Source organism: Fundulus heteroclitus, chromosome 16 (assembly GCF_011125445.2).
Source record: "Fundulus heteroclitus isolate FHET01 chromosome 16, MU-UCD_Fhet_4.1, whole genome shotgun sequence".
Lineage (NCBI taxonomy): Eukaryota > Metazoa > Chordata > Actinopteri > Cyprinodontiformes > Fundulidae > Fundulus > Fundulus heteroclitus.
Genome location: NC_046376.1, coordinates 28,262,626 through 28,285,603, shown reverse-complemented (window position 1 = coordinate 28,285,603; position 22,978 = coordinate 28,262,626). Strand labels below are relative to the sequence as shown.

The 22,978-nt window shown below is 46.3% G+C and overlaps 1 protein-coding gene across 1 annotated transcript; it reads right to left on the bottom strand.

Annotated features, from left to right (window-relative positions):
* Positions 1 to 345: 345 nt before the first annotated feature.
* Positions 346 to 22,367, bottom strand: LOC105938041 (trinucleotide repeat-containing gene 6B protein). The gene is made up of 21 exons (XM_012879647.3): positions 22,035 to 22,367; positions 18,083 to 18,170; positions 15,716 to 15,737; positions 15,103 to 15,540; positions 11,882 to 14,662; positions 11,650 to 11,796; positions 11,349 to 11,539; positions 11,202 to 11,267; positions 10,961 to 11,119; positions 10,617 to 10,754; positions 9,165 to 9,344; positions 8,876 to 8,983; positions 7,791 to 7,995; positions 7,548 to 7,700; positions 7,248 to 7,415; positions 6,271 to 6,417; positions 5,036 to 5,128; positions 4,610 to 4,819; positions 4,309 to 4,379; positions 3,126 to 3,265; positions 346 to 2,420 (listed from the first exon to the last, which is right to left on the bottom strand). The coding sequence occupies exons 2-21, from the start codon at positions 18,137 to 18,139 to the stop codon at positions 1,880 to 1,882; spliced, it is 6,015 nt and encodes a 2,004-aa protein (XP_012735101.2). The 5' UTR covers positions 18,140 to 18,170; positions 22,035 to 22,367; the 3' UTR covers positions 346 to 1,879.
* Positions 22,368 to 22,978: the final 611 nt, after the last annotated feature.

Here is a 22,978-nt window from a genome sequence, read left to right as displayed (position 1 = left end):
TTGATTTTGAAGTGGCTTAAGCTTTTGGAACGGCCTTTCCAAAGCCCTCTCCTCAGCCCTGTTGAAATACCAATAATGCAAAGAAACCAATTTGAACACTTCCTATGCGGCCGTGAGAGACATCCCAATATTAGGGCGCATGTATGTTTGAACCTGCGTATATGTAATATTCACCGTGTGTGGTTTATTTACATAAAAATCCCAAATAAAAGTAAACTTACCCAAGTCTTGGTTTAAAAAACACAAAAACAAACATTTCTGAAGTTGTTCTCGCATTGAATGTCTTAATATTTCCGACCACAGCTGTGGACTCTTGGGGAAAAGACAATAACTACAAGCACCAACTTAGAAGCCAATACTTTCATCTTTATTAATCTTGTTCTCATTGTTTAAATAAAATTTTCTTCTGTAAAATCTCAAAACGAAAACACTGAACAGGAGTGTGAAAGCCTGTCTTAATTTAAAACAAATGCACAACAACAAACCATTAAAAACGAACAGTAACGCTTACACTGTATCTGTAAACAACCCGCCCCGCCCCTCCCTTCCCCTCCCCTCCCACTGCACACAGTTTGATAAGATTTGGCATGTCCATTTTAACGCATATGCCTTCAGCTCTTTGTGTCATTTAAATGTTTTTTGTTTTTTTATTATTGCAGGTCAGACAATAAAAAAAGACATATCTACTAAAAAACACAAAAAAAAAAACACTTCAAATGAAAGGGGAAAAAAAAAAAAAAAGCATTAGTGCCAATATTTCTTAACACAAAGTCAGCAGAAAACCAAATGCACTCATAACATTTTTTTTTTTGTATAGACCTTCTGTATAAGTAAGCAGCCTTGCCCACATTTAGACAGGCATTACCATGCACACACACACATCGTCGTCACATTCTCGCACACATGCACAGCGACTGCGGTGGTTTAATCCACTTACTTGGTCTCTCAGTCTCACTCATACTCATAATGTGTATGACGCCGCACGCAGCGTCGACACGTGGAGAAATGCATCGTAGCCTGAAAATGCCAGCAATTAAACATGTATCACCGTAACAGTAACAAACATGTTCGAGAACGAATAGAAAATAAAAAAAAAACAAAAAAAAAAAACAAGAGTGCGTGAGATACAACAGTAGGAGGTCAGCATTTTGAAAACAGATCAATGACTTTTTTTTTTTCTCTCTCTCTCTCTCTCAAAATTTCACTAATCAAGAAATTAAAATCATACATCCAAACAGAAAAAAAAAAAAAAAAAAAAAAAAAATCAAACTTAACATACACAGTAAGATCCGGCCCTGATCTCAATCAGAGCCGTTTGCATGTGTTTGGATTCAATCTCTGTCTTTAAGGGGATGTGAATACAAACTCCGCTCTAGACCTCAGTGTTCTCTTTATCTGATGAAGGTAATGCTGTTTACAGTGCCTGTCTGTCTGAAGGCTTCTCTGTATTTGGTGTGTGCATGTTCATGTAAATCGGTTTTAAAAAGTCCCCTACTTACTAAGCACGTTGCGATCCAGTCGAGTCGAGTCTTTAAGACTCACTGACCCTTTTTCATTCTTTTTTCAGGTTTCAAGTCTAAGCAGTTGAAATCTTCATGTGTGGAAAAAAAGGCTGAATACACATCTAACAGTCCCTGCATTTGTTTTTTATATAATAGCTTAAGTCTGGCCATGAGAATGTGTGTAAGCATGTCTCACATTTCTGCTTTAAGTGTGTGCACATTAATATGCATACTAGTATACGTACGCATCGTTATTTGTTTTCAGTACATCAATATGCATATCATGTAAATGTGTGTGCCATATTAAGTACATATGTATCCCAGTGTATGCCCTATCAGTGTGTTCGTATCCAATCGTACTCGTTGGAGAGGTCTCGTCAGATGGAGTCGGCCCCTCCCCCGAGCAGGTCGCCAGGCAACAGTCCAGCAGAGCTGTCCATTTGGTGCCTCTCCTCCATTTGCGGCGCTCCCCACAGGCTGCTGCTCGAGTATCCTGCGTTTATGCCCCCCCAAAGCCCGGACCTCCCGCTCTCTACCCCGCCGACGCCTCCTTCCCCTGCCCCGTTGGTGCTCCACTGGGAAAACACCGCCAGCCCCGGTCCTTGGGCTGAGGACGTTTCCGAAGAAGCGCCAGTACCATCGAGACTCTGCCACCCGGAGCCGGACGACCGTTCCCCTCCGGCGCCGCCGTTTCCATTTCCGCCTGAGGACGCGCCCACCGCCGGCCGCTCACTCCCAGGGGAGCTGCCGCCGCCGCCGCCGCTGGCCACGGCCGTGCCCGCTACGGTCGAGCCGGGCGCTCCGTTGCCAGCGGCTCCTCCTGAGCCGGCCCCTTCGGCCTGGGAATGTGCAAAATAGCGTGCCACCTCTTCTTCGCTCACAAATTCAGCCAGGATGGTGGTGTTTCCCAGAACACACCTGCACGGTAGTCACGAGAGAACATTTTTAGGAATACGAGGCCAATCCTGGTAAGAGTTTATAGTGCCTCGCAAAAGAATTAATATTCATTTCACTTCAACATTTTCTTACAATACAACCATAAGCTCAAAAGCATTTGAGATTTTGTGTGATGTGCATTAGCATCCCCCCTCTTTGTAGAACCACCTTTTACTGCATTTATAGCTTGCAGTGTCTTTGTTAACTGTTTTTTTTTTTTTTTTTTTTTACAAACCTCATGAATTTAAACCATCCGTTGCATCTCTGACTGCAAGTTTAAGGACGTTGTCCTGCTGGAAAGTAAACCTTCGCCCCAGTCTTAGGTCTTTGTAGCCTAGAACATATTCCCCCCCCCAGATTCAGCCAATATTTAGCTCCATCCACCTTTTCCATCAAATCTGACTAGCTTTCCCCAACCCTGCTAAAGTATCCCCCCCTACAGCATAATACAGCTAAGCTGGAATTGGAGAAATCTAAGCCTGGGATATCGTTTTAGAACCTAACCCTGCTCTCAACTGCGTTCCTGAAGCCTTTACAGAATAGCTGGATTTATCCTGAGGGGGAATTACACAGCAGTGGATACCGTGTACAAGGCTCGTCATTTTAAATGGGGAAAAGCACCAGGAGTATGAATACGTTTGTGAGGCTCTGCATCAGCGGTATGTGTGAGGATGCTGGGGAACCTACATGTGAAGAGCACTCTGAGCCTTGGCCGCCTCCTGCCGGCTGCTGTATCGAACCAGAGCGCTGCCCTGGGTTAGGCCCAGATGGAAGGTCAGCAGGGGGCCATGCTGCATACAGATAGTCCTCAGGGTGGAGCCATCAATCTATAACGGAAAGAGAAAATGGTTTGTATAAAGGATTTCCAGTCGGCCAGCATATATGAACGATGTAAACGCAACAGTAATTATACGCCAGGTTCATTAAGCATTGGGCCAGGACAAGGTCAGGAATCGGTGGTGGTTGTGCAGCCATGGTTATGCATATGAAAGGCTATGTGTTAATAATGCAGGCAATGCACTGTGCATTATCTGCATTATTAACACTTACAGTGAGACAGTGCTATAGTGTGCAGTAGACCAGCCCGCAGCACTACTTACAGTTAGATATGCATTTATATCTTTTTAACTCTTTATTTACCTACACTTTGTTTTTTTCTACTTGGTATTGGTTAGCTGGAATTTAAATTTCCCTGCAGGATTTTTATCCATCTACTCAGATGTTAAACATTTTCATTTTTGGGGTTTTTCCCCCCCGAGAGAATTGTCCCGCTGATCCAAACGGATTAAATGACTCGCTTATCGCTACAATCCAACAGCAGCAGGGTCATGCTTTAGTCAGTCCGATCTGCATCAAAGAAGAGGTTTGAAATATCTGAGGATAAATATTTTATTTTAGAAAAACTACTTTAAAAGGTGAGTTTTTTATTGTACCTTTAGATTTCTTTTAAAAATTGTACCTTAGAAATATATTCATTCCCTTTCCTCGCACTCTTCTCACCTGACCACAAACTTTAATGTGTTTTATACTGCATCACATATATGCATCATAAAACAAAACAGGATAAATTTAGTTACATGACCCATTAATTTGCAAGCAAGGAACACGCAGTACTTTGTATATCAGATTAACTCTCTGCAATGCGCAGATCTATTTTAAAACAAAGCCTTTTACATCCAACTGAATATAGTTTATTCAGAAAACGGATTTAAAGATTGATGTTGTGCTAAACCTAGACGTTTCGGACATGAATCCACCAATGATCACGTTCCTCTGTTACGGCAATCATCAACCTTTTAACAGGTTACATTTGTGAACAACTCATGATGTCATCAGCCTCACATTCCCACATTGCATCATGTTTCCTTACCTGAGGGGTGAGATTTCTCAGCAGCAGCCAGAAGCTGCCTCTAGAGGTACCGCCATCACTCCAAGCTGAGCCTAAAACAAAACGAATACGTAACAGGGGAGAGAGAGAGAGAGCAGGAAGATGACACGTTGAGAGCGCAAACACAGTCCTAAAGTCCTAAAGAGGCAAGTTACATGACAAGTTATGCTACAATAGTCAGACGCTAGCAATGTTGCCTGAAAATTCATATCTAAACAGTATAAAGTCAAAGCAAAAGCTGAAAAACAAAATGGTTATGAAAGCGATTCTCTCTGCAAAGTACCTGACCCAAATCTTGACTCTTGATTCATCCCTCCCCAGCTCCGGGCCAACCGTGGACCTCCAGTTCCCCACGGGGAGGGCGAGGCCTGCTTCTGATTGGTTAGGCCAGGAGGGGGGCGCGGCAGCTGTGAGCTATTGCGATTGGTCTTCCATAATTTGTTTTGTCCGATGGGCTCTGGAGGCCAGCTGGGCTTGTACTCGGAGTACTTTCCTGAGTGGGGAATGGAGAGCGAGGGACGGAGAGAGAGAGAGAGCCATAAATGAGTTCTCACATGTAATTTACACCGACGCGTGTTGCAGGCAGCAGATATGACGGCTGTGCATACATAAAACAAATGTTAGGAAACTGTTCTAATACCAGGAAGGAAAAAAACAACAACATATTGCTTTATCAAGAAGATAAAGAGAAAAGGACATAAACCCAGACCTGTGCTGTGTGCATTGCTGAGGGAGCTGTCTGAGGCACTGTAGGGCCAGGCACCAGGTGAAGGCAGCGAGGTGTTGAGGGAGGGGTTTGGCCCTGCGAACCAATAAAACGCCGTCAGTAAACAACAGATCCCGTCATGACTGACGATAACAGTGTTGAGTCTGAAAAGCCTTCAGCGATTCAGGGAAAAAAAACAACAAAAAAAACCACACATCATAGCACTAAACTGCATTCATCTAAACTCCTTTAACAACGGCATGTCAATAAAAGCCCCGATACTGATCCCCTAAAAAGACCTTCCAGGAGAGAAGAGTCCTGAGCTGCGACCCACAGAAGTAAAGCGTCTGTGATAAGGAGAGCTCCCTGTTGTATTTATTCCTAAGCAATGCGGCATTTCCTGCAGGCTTTATCTTCCACGATGGCGCATCCTCACGGGATTTACAGGCAACAGTTGCCTTCAGCTGGACTGGGTTAATTGGCTGCACTTGAGAGAGAGAGAGAGCCCAGACCAGGCTGCTGCAGTTACGCTTCATTAGGACTTTTACCGCTGGTTATTAAAAATTACAACCTACTTCCTGATGTGTTCAGGCTCCCCGTATTACGCTGCAGCTCGACCAGCCGGGTCAGAACACAAATTGCAGGCCTGCCTGGGATATTAACCCTGGACGTCTTGCAGAAGCATCCGTTGCTCTTGACCGTCTCCAAATTTTGCTACTTCACAACAAAAATCTCAACTTGCACGGTAATCATCGTAACACATCTGTACGCTCCTCACCTGTGAGGCGCGTTATTCAGTCAGGATGCTGTTTTATTTATACTCCAACAAACCTTCACAGGACAACTGCATCTGTACTTCTAGATGGAATTACACATCTGAGGGGACTCTGAGCACCAATTAGCTGACAACAGAAAGTAATTGATGAATTGGATTTTATTTAGGCGTGTTAAGAGAGCAAGGTCGGACTTTTACTGTTCATTTTAACAGACCATTTTCTCCTACTCGATCACAGCAAATCCTGATAAAATATTATTAAATGTTTGGTTGTAGTGTGGGGGGAAAAACAGCAACTAGCAATAAATGTAGCATAATATTTGATTATCTTTCTTTCAGGGTTTCATTTAGTTAGAACATCAAAGTTAAAAGCCAGTTCATTGTGTATCGTTTTCTCATGGATTGTAGTTCAACGCTCTAACCTGTAGCTAAACCCTAGAAAATGGTTGACGTGGTGAAATACCTATATTGTCTCGCAGTAACGGGTGGTCAGGATCGCTGAGGTTAGGGGACGCGGGGGAGCCAATGACTCTACCAGGGGTCATGTAGGGATCAGACTCCGGGTCCCCAGAGCTCTGGATTCCTTTCCATGGCACACCAGGCTGGAACTCTGTCATAAGAGAACGGAAACATCAGCAGCTGAAATGATCTGGGTGATTTGCATTTATTAACATGGTTCATAGCCCTGGCTGTTCTCTAATCAAACATTACTCGGAATTACAAGGCTTAATCTGCCGTTATAGGAACGTTGGGGCTGGGCGATATGGATTAAAAAAAAAATCAATCTCCGATTTTATCATACCAAATCCGATTAATTGATTTTTTTCCCTCCTTTTTGTTTCACAAAAAGAAATTAAAGAAATTATTTTAAAACCTTGCTTTTATGTCAAGCATTTCGTCAGGGAGTTGACCTGAATTCAAAGTACTAAACTAAAAACTAAAAACAAGCTGTGAAACATGCTTGTAAAACAAGATGGCAGCCGTGCCATTATAAACAATGAAAATATAACAAAACATTTGCTGCTAGTGGTATTACACATTGAGCTAAGAACAGGCTTCACTGCACTTGTGAACTTCAAACTAAGTTAAAAAAAAAAGTAAATAAGTAAATGAAGTACCTCGTATTATGGTAAAAAATAAAAATCCACTTAACAATATTTTGACGATACATTTGCCTAAACATATATTCAGCATCACATGCTGTTCTCTTCATGGAAACCCAATGAGTGTATTGGCAAAATAAAATCCAGATTTTTTCCAAAAATGAAATCTTAAAGAATTGTAAATTCGAATTTATCGATTAAATCGATTTATCGTCCAGCTCTAAGGAACGTTAAGAATTCAATTATAAAACATTCAGCAGCACCGTCTTACTCAGACCATCTCTGATCCTCTTAGCTAAAAATAAAAATATATAAATAAATCAAAGGATGCACGCACCTGGAGGCCAGCTTGAAGTGGCAGGTTTGTTTCCCATTTTACTACCAGGAGTTCGGTGCCAGCTGTCTGCAGAGCCCTGAGGTGGGATCCCTAAACCTTCACTGCCCAGCATTTCATACTGGGAGTAAGGAGACCCTCCTCGGACCTTTATGGCGCTGGGTAAAGGGCCTTGTGGATAGCACACAGGGAAAGAAACGCGTCACATTCAGACACACTGCGGACGGGAACGAGTCACAACAGCAGTGGGGGCGGGACTTTTGCAGACATAAAAATGCCAGCCGGAGACATCTGCTAGCTTACCGTTCTTGTGAAGGGCCGAGTCTGGAGGAGAGGGAGCTGGGGAATGTCCCTCCATCATCCATTTGAAGCGGGACTGTTGTCCGCTCATGTCCTTCATGCCCCCCATCATGGGACTGAGCTCTAATGTAGACAGGTTACCGCCAGCTGTAAGCCCTGAGGAGAAAACGCCCTTGATGGATCCACTACTCCGGCTAACCGGTAAAACGTCGCATCGCACCACATCCACGGTCAGGGAGGACGTACCTGTGTACATTCCTTGTGATTTGGCGTGAAGGTCTGATAAGGGACCCCCCATTCCAGCGTGCGTAAGGGGGTCGACCATGGATTGCTTGGGCACGCCTCCTCCCAGGTGAGAGGGGGACAGCTTGGAGTTCCCGCTTCCAGGCGTGGCTCCTCCGACCTGCTGCTGTTGCCTCTGCTGCTGGAGAATAGCCATGATCCTCGCCAGCTGAGGAGGAAACAAAGTCAAAAATAAGAAAAATGTGTAAAAAGGTTTAGTTAGAAGACAGAAAAATATGGGGTGGGAACCGATGATCGCTTTAGTGATTGAGTAGTACATCAATACACTTCATGATTCATACCACTTCATACTTCAGGATTGTTTTAATCCATCTCTGCTTTTCAAGAGCCTGCTCAGGTTTGTATGGGGGTGCAAACCTCAAAATTGGTTTGTGCAAAGAGAGTTTAAAAAATCCTTCTTCTTTGACTAAACCAAATCAAAAGTGTAATCGGTTTGTGAAAAAAATACATTTGACTTCGGTGCTTCGGTGCAAGGATGGAAGATGGAAAAAATATATAATAAAAAGCTATAATACAATGAACTGATCCCTCATCTTTTGCCAAACGGACAAAGAAAGGTTAGCAAAACGATGCTTTATATTATATCTGACTGTATAATTCAATCCATGCATGGCATTTCAGATTTTAAATAATAAATAAAGACTATCTGGAATCGTCTGGAGCAATGAAACAGCCATTTACCCAAGTGCTGAACAAAACGCCCACTGAAGTCGCTCGTATTCACTTGTTTTAATGTTGCTGCTAACGCATTAGCGAACAGAAATAAACGGTATTGGTTCTGCAGCCATCACAGACTACCTCACTATGTAGTCGTGTCGCCTAGAAACAACCGTCCAACTCAACCCGCTGATAGTTAACGGGGAAGAACAAGAAGCGCAGCTTGTGGTGCACATAAAAAATAAATAAAAAAAACAGCCTGCGACGGAGGAGACGGGCCACGGATGCTCCACGTCTCAATCTGATGACGTCAGCTGATAGTTTGTGTAATCAACACGGCGCTGCTGAAGCGTTAGCGCTGAAACGCTCACCTGCTGGGGGTCCGTCTGCTGTCTGAGAGGCTGAGGCTGGGGGAACTTCCTCTGGTTCTGCAGGAGCTGCTGCTGCTGCTGCTGCTGCTGTATCAGGAGCTGACAAGCCTGGGTGTTGATGGACAAACTATTACAGAGCCTTTTTCTAAGAAACACTTGAATAGCTTTGAACGCCACGAATCGGCCATTCCAGCGAGGTCAACGGCGGACCTCCTAAATGTGCAATCGCACAAAAAGGTGACCGGCCGATGACTCACGGCGCAGAGCTACGTAATGCTTTAGCACGCACCAGATGGAACTGCTGCATGTGGGGGTAAATGTTGCTGAGCATCTGCAGCTGCTGCGGGGAAATCTGGGGCGGGAAGACTCCTCCGCCGACACCGCCGACACTTCCAACGCCGCCGACACCTCCCACTCCCCCCACACTGCCACCAGGAGAGGGCATCTGCTTCAGCATGGGGCTCGGCACCTGCGGGGTAAAAACAGACTGCGCATTAATGAGGGGTGGGCTCAGATTGAAGCGCATCCCTGATAACAACAGAACCTGCATTGATTGCTGGTGCGATGGGTACGTTCTGTGCTCTTGTCACATATCAGGTGCCTTCAGTGGAAATGAGTGTTGGACAGACTGTTCGGTGTCTTAAAGCTATAGTTGCACTGCAAAAACAGATCTAAAAACAAGTAAAATGTTCTTAAACTTAGTCTATTCGTCCTTGATTTGAGCAGGTGAATAAGATTATCTGCCAATGGAATGAGTATCTTTGCCCCTAAAATAAGATAATTAGACATCCTGCACTTGAAATAAGATGATGGAGATGAATTGTTCCTATTTTAAGTGGAAAAATCTTATTACATTGGCAAATCATCTTATTTACATGCTAGAATCAAGGACAAATACACTCATTTAAAGAAAATCTTACTTATTTTTAGTTCTGTTTTTGCAGTGTGGTAATCCTGATCAAAAACACTTTGTTATACTGGGTAAAATGGTCCTTCCATCCTGACAGTAGTCAATGCATTATGTATTCAGGAAAAGGAGGTTAAAACAAAAAAAATACACCCCCTAGGTCAGGGATCAGCAACCTTTACAACCCGCAGCGACCGCACATCTCTTTGAAACAAGAGCTTGTTTTTATAGTATACTATAGGATATGTGTTTATTTTTTTAAATTAAAGATCAACAGTTTTTATTATTTAACCAACAGCATTTTATGTTTGGGTTTAATACTTATTCTTTCATTGGACATTTGATTTTTATAGCAAATGGCAAAAATGATGAAAACCTTTTGACAAAAAGATAGATCATTTATCTATAGTAAAATATTCTATGCAACATTATTTTCTTTCTTTCTTTCTTTCTTTCTTTCTTTCTTTCTTTCTTTCTTTCTTTCTGGAAATGTTATGCATATATTGCAGAACTAAATGCATCCTAAAGCTAGCAATTTGAAATTACCTTAACATTTAGAAACATTGACCAATGTTTCACGTAGACTCACTGCTAAACGGTTGATCTAAGACCCCTCCGGCAATGACCGCCACTTGATATCAGAGTTAAAACCCGGAGCAACGATGGACGTAATGAGACCATCGCAGCTGGACAGCCAGCACAGGCCACCATGGAGACTAAATGCTGACTGGTGGACAATCATTGCTAAACCTGCTGAATTATCAGGCTAGTCCTCCTGCTGCTGCTGCTTGAGGGTCAAGAGATAAGAACAAGAAGAAAGTGAGGAAAGCCAACCTGAGCAGACAGGAACTGATGAGGCACTTGAGCCCGCAACCCCGTGGAGGAGTTCATCGAATGCATGCCGGGCTGGTGCATCCCTCGAGGCGGAGGCATCCCTCCTCCACCAGCAACAAACACTCCATGGCCGCCCATCTAGTGCAACAAATGTGCCACACAGCGTTAGCCATTTCTTTTGCAGAGAGGACCGAATTAAAACTCTGGTCACAAACATTTTTTGAGAAACTTAGGATTTATTTTTCTTGCAGACAACATTTGATCAGATAAAAATGGCCTTTATAAACATTTTTTTAATTAGTAGACCAGATCCTTTTCTAACGCTAAGCTAATTTAGGACTTACCTTATCACCATAGGGCCCCATGTCACCAGGGCCCATGTCTTTGGAACTAGGCATGCGGTAACCTCCTCCACTCCTTCCTCCCCTTCGCATCTCTCCGTTATAGTCGTTTATTCCTCTCTTGTCGCCATCCATCTTTTTGTCGACACCTGGATCGTCACCCTGCCGGGGAGAGAAATAAGGGGTCTTAACGACGCCTTTTTCTAAAAGCAAAGAGGATTTGGATTTCTAAAGAGATTCTTACCAGAAGACCCATGTTGGAAAACTGCCGTGACACTGGATTCATCCAGCTGTCTCCTCCTCCTCCACTCTTTAGGAAAGAAGCCCAAACATCACTCTCAGTCAAAAACAGTATTTTAAACATGTTCCAGAAGAACCGGCTCCGTCCTACCTTGATGTTTCCTCTCTTCCCAGCATGCCCCTGGCCCCAGCCTCCAGAGTTGAACGAAGAGGCGCTTCCCTGAGAGCCCGTGTTGTTCCAGACTCCACCGCCGCTGTCCTCGTCCTCCTCCCAGCTGGGATGCCTGGACGCCACGATGGAGCTGTCCCCCTTCCCGCCCCAGGTCTCTACGGACTTTCCTCCTGCAGAAATAAACAAAGCGGACAGCGTGAGAAGCCGTCCGCTCTGCCGCTCTACGTCACAAGCCGGGAGACTTTTGGGAAGTACTGGAGATTTTCTTTTCATTTCTTACCGGGTTTACTGGGGTTGGGCGAGGGGTTCCTCCAGCCAGACGCTTTGCTGGAATCATCAGGGTCGCCCCAACTTGCTGCAGCATCCGAGCCCTGGCCCCAGGCGGCTGTACCGTCGTCCATACTCTGGGCACCCCCTCCCCACATGCCTGGGGACGGACATTTGAACATTTAGTTTTGCAGAGACAGGAAGCAGGCGCCTTGTAATCAGTATTTTACGGTGGTGTTTCTTACCCACTGCGCCGCTGCCAGGGTTGGAGTTGATGCTGTGCTGCCTTCTTGGAGGTTGTTGGACCGGCGGCGGCGCCGGCGGGGGCGGGCCCTGCTGGCTGTGATTCGGGCCCGGTGCCGCGCTGTTCTTGTCCCACAGGTTCACGTTCTTGTTGTTGTAGCGCGTTGGGTCTCCCCAGGCCGACGTGCCGTCATCGATCTCCATCTTCCGACTGATGGACTGAGGGGAAGGCTCCTCCCAGCCGCTGGGCTCCAGGGAGTCGCACGCTCCCCCGGAGATTTGAGGAATCGGGCCAGAGGTCCAGCCTAAACTTTGGTTCTGGTTCTTTGAAAGTGGACCTCCGCCTCCGACGCCTGGCCGGCAGCTCCACCCTCCCGGCGGATGCGGGCCCTGTGATTGCTGCTGCTGCTGTGGATTTTGGGCTTTCGGTGGTGCCACTTGGCTGTTTGGTATCGGTGCTGCGTTGGGTTTGGCGCCCCCCCAGTCCTGGTGGGATTTGCCTCCACCCACATCTCCTCCTCCGCCTCCTCCTCCTCCTCCCCAACCTCCCCGCTGAGATCCCCCTTCGTCCAAGTTTCCCCAGGAGGATCCCTCATCGGAGTTGCTGGCGACTCGGCTCCTCCCGTCTCCCCAGCCTGCTCCAGAAGTGGACTCTCTCTTTCCCCATTCCTCTCCCCAGCCTCCCGTCTCTCCTCTCGTAGATCCCTTCCATCCTCCTGTTCCTTTATCTTGTGCTCCGTCGCCCCACCCACTACCCTGTTGTTCAAAGTCTTGCCAGTTTTTCCTTCCTCCTCTGTGACCTGCCCATTGTTGGTCGTCTGTCCTCCATCCTTTGCCCTCTTTTTCGGGTGCTTCCCCCCATCCCCCGGCCGCCTTCCCCTGGCCGCCCTGCACGTCGTCCTCTGGCGATCCCGGCTTCCTCGTGTTGCTACTAGGCATAAAAGGACCGCCGGCGGGCTGCGTGCTGCCACCATCCCAATTATCCCTGGATGAAGCAGAGCCAGAGTTCATGCTGCCAGACGGGCCATCGTTAGACACGGGGCCACTTTCAGATGGGTACCTCGAGCTGCGAACTGTGGTAGTGTTTATGGTTGCTGATGAGAATGCAGAGGAAGATGAGGGGTTCCTTTCGTTTCCGTTCCCCACACCCTTCGAGGCGTCCAGGTCCCAGGCCACGTTCTGCTTTATCTGAGTCTGGCCCCAGCCCGTGTTGGACAGAACCCGGGGGTCCAGGTCAGACCGGTTGAGCATGCTAATTAAGGCCACTTCTGCCCCGGAGGACTGGTCGGAGCGTTGCCGCGCAGCGCGCTCCTTCTGTCCACTGCCGCTTCCAGCTAAGGAGCCGCCGCCACTGGACGATGACTGACCTCCACCACCTCCGACGGCTCCACCCTGCCCTCCTGCTCCTCCCCACTCCCCCACTGCCCCGTCCCCACCTTCCATCCCTTTCTGATTGTCCCAAGCTTTTGTCATATTTGCTAAATGTTGTGAGGCGGGCTCCTCCGCACAGCTGCCACCACCGCCCCCGCTGTCCGTACTGCTGCTGATGCTGCTCCCGTCCGCTTCTCCTCCACTTCCTATTGCTAAATTAACAGAACTTGCACTTTCCGAAGCGCCGCCCCAATTTGCTTCCGTACTTCCGCCTTCCCAAGCTCCCTGAGATACGACTTGGTTGGTTGACCCCCCGCCACTTCCCCTTCCCCACCCCGCTTTGTTGTCCTGGCTACCGAACCTCCAAACGCTCCCTTCCTGCCCCTGAGCTCCGGTCCCGCCTCCGCCCCACCCCTCTGGCTGGGCGACACCTGTGCCCAGCTCGGAGGACACCGGAGGCACGGCGCTCCAAGACGAAGAGGCAGCAGAGGAGGAAGACAAAGAGCCAGAAGTACTCCCACTTGCTTCGCCAGCAACCTCAGAGTTTCCCTCGACGCCGCCCTCCTGATTTGGTCCCGCTTCTTTCCCCGCCCCGCCCGAGCACGGCTCTGGCCCTGGATTTCCTAAGTGCTGCTGTTCTCCAGTCTCGGCTCCCGCAACCGTTTCCGTGTGCTGCTGGTAGGGCCCAGGTTGATTCACAGATGAAAGTGTCTGAGTGGTAACGACAGTGGTGCTGGCAGAGAATGAGGAAGCTGACGTGACGGACGAGTGTTGCGATGAGCCGCCGCTAGACGAGACAAGGGTCCCGCTCTGGCCCAGGGCGGGCCAGGCGGACGGGTTCACATTAGGGTTGAAGTTGGCACCAGGGATGCTGCTGCTGCCACCGAAGGGGCTCTCTTGAGGCCCAGGAAGATGGGAGACTTTGGAATTGTAAGATGCTGCCGAGCCTTGGCCTACCTCCACTTGGGACGAGGTGGAAGAGACCCCTGAACCACTTGGCTGAGCACATTCATTAGGCGAGGAGGAAGAAGAAAGAGGAGAAGAGTGAGGTGGGGAAAGATTGTCCATGTTCCCTTCTCCTCCTCCTCCTCCTGCAGTTCCTCCCTTCTGCTGCATGTTTCTCTCCCCCCATGAGGCACTACTGTTGTTGTTACCAGGGCAGTCCGGCTCCTGCACCCCTCCTCCGGCCCCTTCAGAACTCAGTTTGGGGCCAGCAGTGATGCTGGGCCAGTCATCCAGGTCAGTCCCGTCCATAAACACCTTCCTGCAGCCCTGAGAGGAGGACTGGCTGCTGGAGCCCGCCCCCCATGTGGAATTTGCATAAGTTGAAGTAGTAGTAGAAGACAACAGAGCAGCGACACAAAATGAGGATGAGTTGGGGGGTGAAGGGGAGGATGAACCCATGTTGGAATCTGTGGACAAAAACGGTTCGAGTTAATTCATCGGACGGTTCTTCCACCAGAGCGGCTCCGGTTTTGGCTCTGGTGGTTTTAGTCAGAGGTGTGGTGGAGGAGAACGGCACAGGGAGCCGTTGTCCTCCTGTCGTTACGTCACTAGCCCTAAAGGCAGATCACAGAAAGGGTTGGACTAACACTGCTAGCCACTTTTCTAATAGCATTTAGCACTCTTAAGTGTTTACTTCCTCAGGTCAAAGATCTGAAGAAGTTCAGAGAAAGTGCTGCTGTTCTCAGGGCCTACGACGGATTCAGTCAACATTAGCTAAATTCATGCTGAAATACTGCGATATGTAGCATGTTTTTTTTTTTTTTTAAAATGAAGTCCAAATTAGCTTCAACATACACAAAAAAAAAAAAAAAAAAAAAAAAGCTTTGCCGTTGTTGATAAGCCTCACCTGTACTTCCATCTGTGTTTGCATTAGGGCCATCTGCCCCCTGCGAGGACGGGGCAGCATCCCAGCCGCTGCCTCCTCCGACCCCTCCACCGCTGCCTTCCCCTCCCCCCAACAACATGGAGGACAGCGGCGGCTGGCCCCTCTTCAGTAGCACTTTATGGTCCTGCTGGCAGCGAAATCGCGGTGGGACTTCTCTAGACATGTAGCGCTGCTGCTGCTGCGAACTTTGACTTCCGGAAGGAGACGAGGAGGAGGAGGGCTGTCCGTTGGCCACAGCAGTCCGCTGCTTTGCATTGTTCCCGCCACCAGGAGGGACTTGGGCGGAACCCCCACCTGCACCAGGACTGGGGGACGGCGGGGAAACAGGGCCAGGGCTGGGGGACACTGAGCCTGGGGTGGCGAGCGGCTGGGAGCAGGAGGGCTTGGCTGGTTCTGGCACTGAGACACAAACGCAGAGATTTAGATTCATGAAGATGAACACATCATGAACGCTTGTTTAGAACATGTGCGTGATCCGAGGCGACATAATCCAGAGTTAACAGCGAGGAAACCTTTGCATTGCCTACTGTATATTCAATGTAAGCAACACATAAAAAGGATAAAAAAAACATACCTTTGATTTTCTGTTCTGGCACCTAAAAGAAGAGTCAAATACATACAAGGAAATAGAGTTAGCAAAAATCATGTCAACAAAGAAAAAAAAAAAACAACAAGGATTATACCTCTTTTAAATGTCTTTAGGCAGAAATCCTCAGTATATATTTTACTAGACTCAGGTTGTGCTCAGTGTTGTTTTCGTCAACGGTGACGAATTTCGTTGACGGCCCCTTTTTTTTCATAACGATAGCGAAAACTGACGAGCTAAACGTGGATCTTTGATGACGAAAAACATGACGAGTCGTGGGTGTGAGTTTTCGTTGACGGGACTGGACCAAAACCTTAGTGGATGGTTTGTCGGACGTTTAAAATGCATCACATTTCCGCCTATTGTGCTGTAATCTGTTCGTTACAAGCTATGAAGTATCAGCCCTGCTGCTGCGCCCTGTTTGGTCACCTGCACTTGGCGTGCAGCGGCGCACATTCTGCATGACCAGATTGAAGGACCGTGGCAGTAGCGACAACCTACGGACCCCGTCTGGTGTCATGGACAGAAATATATATATATATTTTTTTACACAATGTTAAGTAGTGGCCACACGTTACTGATGCATGGCAACGACAAAGATAAGATAGATGCCTTCAGTTTAGCCTCCAGGCTTGACATTCAGCGGCCGCGAGTGGATCCAGGGATGCGATGATTAACTGTACATCCTCCTTTTTAGCTATGTGACGGTGGAAAAAAAAACACTTGTTTGGTAACGTCTAGTATCAGCATAATTTATACTTAATGATACCGGATTGCGTTATGAGGTGGGCAGATTTCCCCCGATTGGTTCGCTGCGCGGTGGGAAAAAGGCATAAATAAAGACTGTAAAGGGCTCCTTTAGAGGGAACAGGAGGAATGATGGATCTGAGCTGAAGCCCCCGCTGTTACAAGTTCCTTAAAATGACCCTTAAAAGTGCGCAACTAAATTACATGTAACGTAATTTTGCACACCTGAATTCAAGCGCAAGGCAGCGCGCGCCTGTTTTTAAGAACGAAACTTAAATTGAAATCTTAAATAAACAGAATAAGAGGCTTTTTAGACTGGATCTGGTTAGCAGAACTGTTTTCTGACGTGCAGCCATGACTGGTTCTGAGTGAAGGATTTATCTGGCAGCCGCTATCCCCACTTCCCTGCTGTGCAGGGCCGGCCTGAGCCTTTTGGGGGCCCTAAGCAGAATTTGATTTGATTTGGGCCCCCCCCCCCCCCCCCCTCCCACCACGCAGAATAACCTATGCTAGAAGATTATTGACACAAATGTCACACTATCATGTTATAGGGAATATTATAAACGAATACAGTGAGGTTATGTATTAATAAAAAATAAATAAATTAACATACTTAAAATACATCAATCTTTTATTAAAACTTCTGAATCCAAACTGTCACAAAACATTAAATAAATTATTTTACCATCATTCATTCATTTATATCACTTGTTAAAGTTATTAAATTGTTAAAAAAAATGGTGTCAGTCTGGTAAGGAATCTGCTTATTCAAAATCGTTGAGGTTAACTGTTGCTTTATGAATTGCAACACAAGACTGACTAAAACCTTTTTGAATTTTAGTCGACTAAACTGGACTTAAATTATTTAGTTTAGTAATGACTAAAATGTGACTAAAAACTAACAATAATTTTGGTCCTGAAGACTAAAACTAAGATGGCTGCCAAAAACAACACTGGTTGTGCTACTGTATCTGCAGAGGAGAACGTAAGAACACAGAAACAGGTTCTTGCAAATCTATTCAAACTTTTTCTTCCCGCTTTCTTTCAGGGATCTTGTCTCAAAAGAGGATAAAAACAGAAAACCCCAGTTAAAATCGACAGGAGCGCTTGGCCTTACGCAGAAAAGAATGTAAACGACAACCTCAGATCTAAAAATAACAAACAGCCACCCGGATCCATCTGTGCAGCATAATTCAGGGCCGAAGCAGGAAAACGGACCGGAATCAGTTTACTTCATTTATACATGCAGGAATGTCCTTCATTTCCTCCACAGTAGTTGGTAATTAGCCCCCCCATCAACTAGTTAGTATCTAGCAACTTTTGTTTGATCCATCTTGTCACAAACCAGAGCAACAGTTTGGTTTTTCTTGCGTTAGAAAGTTGAACCCCTCTGGGTCAGATCCACGCACGCACAGACCAGCTAAGCGTGCGTCCATGCAAGTCTGATTAGACGTCCACTTTTTATTATCCGGCCAAATCAGTGTGACGGTAACTGGAAATGATTTGATGAGCAATAAGCAACACATCCTAAACAATTCAGAACAGCTGTGTTAACCCACACATATGAGGTAGTTCTACAAACTATCCAGGAAGAAGCAACTCGTTCACCTTCTGAGAGGTTTCCCTTTTCTTTTTCTCTTCTTTCTTCTTTTTCTTGTCTTCCATGAACTGCTGTTCCCCTTCTTGATTCTCCTGTCTGCGAAAAGAAACGCACACCTTCAATAATTCATGTTATTAATGCCGCTGCATTTTAAATTTTCATGCGTCGGAACGGGGCCATCTTCATAAACAAACAAGACTTTGTACGTGGATTCACCAGATCTTCACCGAGAGCCCGCCCGACAACGCTAATGTTGCAAGGAAAGTAATGTTAACCAGGGGTAGACAACAAGCTGGCCTTGGTACTCTGGCTCTGCATTGCATAATTCATTAAACAAGCAAACCGTTGCAAGTCCAAACGGCAGACAGCGCGGGCTGCAGGAAAACAAAATGTGCATGGCGGCAAACAATTCTGGAAACAGTGACGTTTGCTGTATTTTCAGCTGAGACCCGCCGCGTAATCCAGAGGACAGCGGGGCTAATATGAGTTTATCATAAGCAAGTCATCCGTCCAGTTTGCCACCACCAAACCAAAAGTGAGAAATGTTAATATTGAAAATTTCCAAGCTGCATTTAAGTGCAGAGATTGCTCATTTGAAAAGGAAAATCCGCCGAAAACTGTAATTAGTTAAAAGATCCCGAGACCTCAGAATGTTACACTCTTCTTTTATTTTAAGGTTCAGGGTTATTTTAAATGTTTTTTTCTTGTGAAATGCAAACTTCCTTTATGTTCTTTGTAAGAAATATTATGAGCAAAGGAAACAGTTTTAACAGAACTGTTGGTCACACAGAGATAAACAGCACGTTTTGCGTTATTACAGCTCAGTTTGGAATATCATTAGTGTATTTATGTCGCACCAAAAGTATTAAAAAGGTACCTAGCCACATTATATGCCTATAGAAAAATTACCAAAATCCAGCTGATTATGATAAAATAAGGCTATATACTCCAAGTGTCCATGCAGATAGTGTTTTGATCGTCCTTTTTGAGTTTAAATAGAACCTCAACAGGCGCGATGAGCAGAAATAAACAGATGTGGCGCCATCTACTGGCAATACTGCAGAACCATAAGAAAGCCAGATGGTCGCCATTGACGCAGGTACTAAATAAGTCATAATATTCTCCCAGCACAACTTGAGTTTTATCCCTCCTCGAATCAGACACCTTCTTGCGCCTTTTTACACGTGATCTTGGACTTTTCATTTTCTTCTCAACTATGCTGGGAGTTCCCTGCTCGCTCGCCTCCATTGGTTCGGCTTGTTGACCAATTATACGCAAACGCGCTGACGTAACCCTGGTCACGTGATACTGTAAAAGGCTATATTTACTAACGACTTGAGCAAAAACAAAGCTTAAAAAGACAAAAATAAATACGCCTGCATGACATGATAATCTTTCAGAAAAGCGCTGTATGCAATCCAAGTGAGTTACTGGCTTATAAATTTAATAAAATGTCAAATAACATGAATTTGCCTTCAAACTTGCCTGCAAGCTGAATTCTTGCGGTATTTGTGCGTTTACAAACAAACAAGGATCCATCTTGTGCCGTTCAGGCTTGAACAGTTTTGGACCGAGCCAAAAAACGGTTTGGACCAATCACGTTGCAGTATTATAATTTAAGGCGGGACATACCGGTGTGATGAAAGAAAAAAAAGAAAAAAAAGAAAGCAAGAGCGCAGGAGGACGCACGCATAGCTGCTGCCATCACATCTGTTTTGTCAGAATCAAGATGTGCCATGACCAGTTTACCTTCTCATTACGGTGCTGCTTACAGTTTTATATGATAGCGTGATTGGCTAAAACCAACATTTGGTAGGCGGGCACTAGGCGTCGCTTCGCCCAATCAGCTCAGAAAGTTCTGCTGAATGTCCCTCCTTTCCCTGAGCGGATTCCATGGCGGATAATGTGCAGAACGGAGAGTGCTGCACATTATCAATCAGGCTGGCCAGGCTACAAAAGTATCACACTTTGACAAAAAAAAAAAAAAACATTATTGCAACACCTGCAGCACAACTGAAAATCTTAGAGCGTCTTACAAAGTCTTCATACTGCTTGAATGAATTCCACAAAATCCCAGGAGGGGATTAAATGCGATAAACCAGCACGACGTAGTGCACGAACGTGACACGGAAGGACAATTCCACTTCCACGTCTCTTTGCTCCACACCTCTTCCCATCGTCTCACCAGCTGTCCCCGCAGAAGTAAAGCATCTCCCCGGCACGTTGCTGCCACCTCCACGTTTATGAGCACGGCGATGAGCAGCATCAGCGCTCTGCCAGTGTTTTGCATTTCCTTTAAAAGTTCTATTTTGGTCTCCTCTGCGTCCCCTATGCGAGTTGAGGCAAGCTGGAGCTTTTTTTTTTTTTTTTTGTGTGTGTGCGTGCCACTCCTTCTTGAAGGCACGGTTTGAGGGGCACACGGCTGTCCTGTCGCCAGACTCCCCCACCTGAGCTGTGGATCTCTGCAGCTCCTCTACAGCCACCGGGGGGCCTCTTGGCTGCTTTCCTCTAGTGATTGCCACGTCTGGCAGCTGTAGCAGATGCTCACCATTTTCAGATGGAGGCAGAGTCCACAAGTCCAGAGCTCTGGATATCCTCCTATATCAGGGGTGTCAAACTAATTTCTATATGGGGCCACTTTGGCATCATGAAATCATTAAAAGGGCCGCTTGCATGTGTAGAGACAATACTTTTCATTTCTTAATTTCATTCCAGTTCACACAGTAGTATAAAAAATGCACAGTAACATAAAAGTAGCACTCAGTTTATACAGTTTATCTGCAAAAAAAAAGTTGATATTGGGGTGATTTAAACTAGGCACAGTTTTAGCAACTTTATACACTTTAAAAAGGAAATATGCCTTTTTTTGGCTCTCGAGGGCCGGATAATTTACCTTGACGGGCCGGATTTGGCCCACGGGCCTTGAGTTTGACACCTGTGTCCTATATGATGTTCTGGGCAGGTGGCTCAGTAGGCAGAGTAGTGTGCTTGCAATGTTGTGGGTTTGAACCCAGCTCTGGCCCTCGGCAAGGCACATAACCCCAAGTTGCCAACCGATCGACATGTCAGGGTAAGCTAGAAAACCTCTGAGGCCCTTACAGGGCAGCAGGCTTTAAATTGCACACGGGTGACCGACTGCAACCAGTTGCACTGCTTTTTTTATTTCGGGGCATCAGGGGGAGAAACAGGCCCAAACGCAAATGCACGCAAGGCTCGCATAGGCAAAGCAAACCGAAAAGCACACATCACTTTCCCTCCACGGCAACAATAATGAGCTACCTTGTGTCGTTCTGTTACATAATACAGGAGGAAATATATATCAAAAAATAAACACGATGCTTTTGTAGCGTAGCGGCCGCGGAGCTGAAACAAATCTGCTTGTTTTAAGCTGCTCCCGGGTTAGCCCGGTGTTTACAGCGCCCTGGATAACCTCTGCGCTTTCTCCGCCGTGTAAAAGCAAACCGACCCAAACCCCGCGTGGAAATAACACGCTAGCCAGGAGCAGCTGTCGGCGGAGCAACACGATCCGACCCGCGGAGCAGCAGCGGCGGAGCTCCGTCCCCCCTGACCCACACAGCCGGGCCGTGGAGGCGGCGAGCTGTCAAGAGAAGCAAGGTTGCCTCCCTCCCCTCCGCACACCCCGAGCGAAAAAGTCACGTTAACTTCGGAACAATGTGGCCCCCCTGTTCCCGTCCTCCGTCATTTTTTTCACGGCCGCAGTCTTTGAAGCTTCCCCGGCTTAGCGGGCTACTCCGGGGTGCCGCTTCCAGCGTTTGATGCCAGGGCCAAATTTATACGACGAAACTTGTATGACGTTCGTCCGAAGCGAAGCTACCCTAAAGCGGATAGCTTGTGGCGTGCCGTGTAAATAAAGCCGCCGTCGCGTCGCTTGCTGCGTCCCGCGCGACGCGAAAAAGCCTCCTGGCCCCGCGCGAGGAGGGTTTAAGGCAATTTACTCACCTCGGGAATCACGCAGGACATAAAGTGCTTCTGTGCAAAAATGCTTGCAGACCCACCGCTAGCAGGCTAGCAAGGCAGCTAGCCTAGCGAGCTAGTTCTTCGAGGCTTTCAAAGCTGAATTGGGTAAGAAATGACATCACCGGCAGGCGAAAAAATTTTAATCGTAGAAAAAGTGGAGGGGAAACCCGCAACTACTCCTTTTTTTTCTTGCGCGAACGTAGTTCTCAAGCTGTAAACAAAAAATGCATATCCCCTTGACGACTGTCTGTCGCTGTGTGATCGGTTAGTTTACTATCGGCCATTTTGCTTCTCTGTGGAGGTTCAGCCAGTGTATTATATCACCAGGCTGCTTGTTGATCAGAGAGGGGAGGAGGAGCACGGACAGTACGGCTGCAGACCACCAGGGGGCGCCGCAACGCTCACAGCCAAGTCCGCCTTCCATAGGCGTAGCTATTACAACTGTGGTCCACCAGAGGGCGCGCGTTTATCTCTCTCCGGGGCTCAATGTGATTAAATCCAACGTCTTATTATAATTTAGTATGACAATGATGTGTATTGTTATGGTAATGCTGATGATGATTATTGCTACTGTTATTATTCAACACCTTCTGAAGTACCACTAGTAATTATAATAATCACAATACTCGTGATTATTACAATTATTTATATCAGTATTATTTATATAATTGCAATTATATATTGTAAAGTAACAATAACAACTTATTTTATAATTACAATTATTATTTCACTAAGAGATACAGTGTTATAATCTACACCTTCTAAATGAGCTCATACTGCAATAATAATATTGATAAATAATTTTAAACCACACCTTTTGAAATAGTGATTACTTTCTCCAGAGAATTTTTGCCTTTTATTTTCATTTTTATATCCTGTATCATTGAAAGCTGACAGTATATACAGAAGTTTTGTTCTTGTAAATA

Coding starts and splice junctions, on each gene's coding strand:
- LOC105938041 (XM_012879647.3), bottom strand. CDS start 18,139: ATGGAAGACAAGAAAAAGAAGAAAGAAGAGAAAAAGAAAAGGGAAACC. Junction 7,996..8,875: donor AGCAGACGGACCCCCAGCAG/GTGAGCGTTTCA, acceptor TTTCCTCCTCAG/CTGGCGAGGATCATGGCTAT. Junction 5,129..6,270: donor GTTACTGCGAGACAATATAG/GTATTTCACCAC, acceptor ATTGGTTCGCAG/GGCCAAACCCCTCCCTCAAC.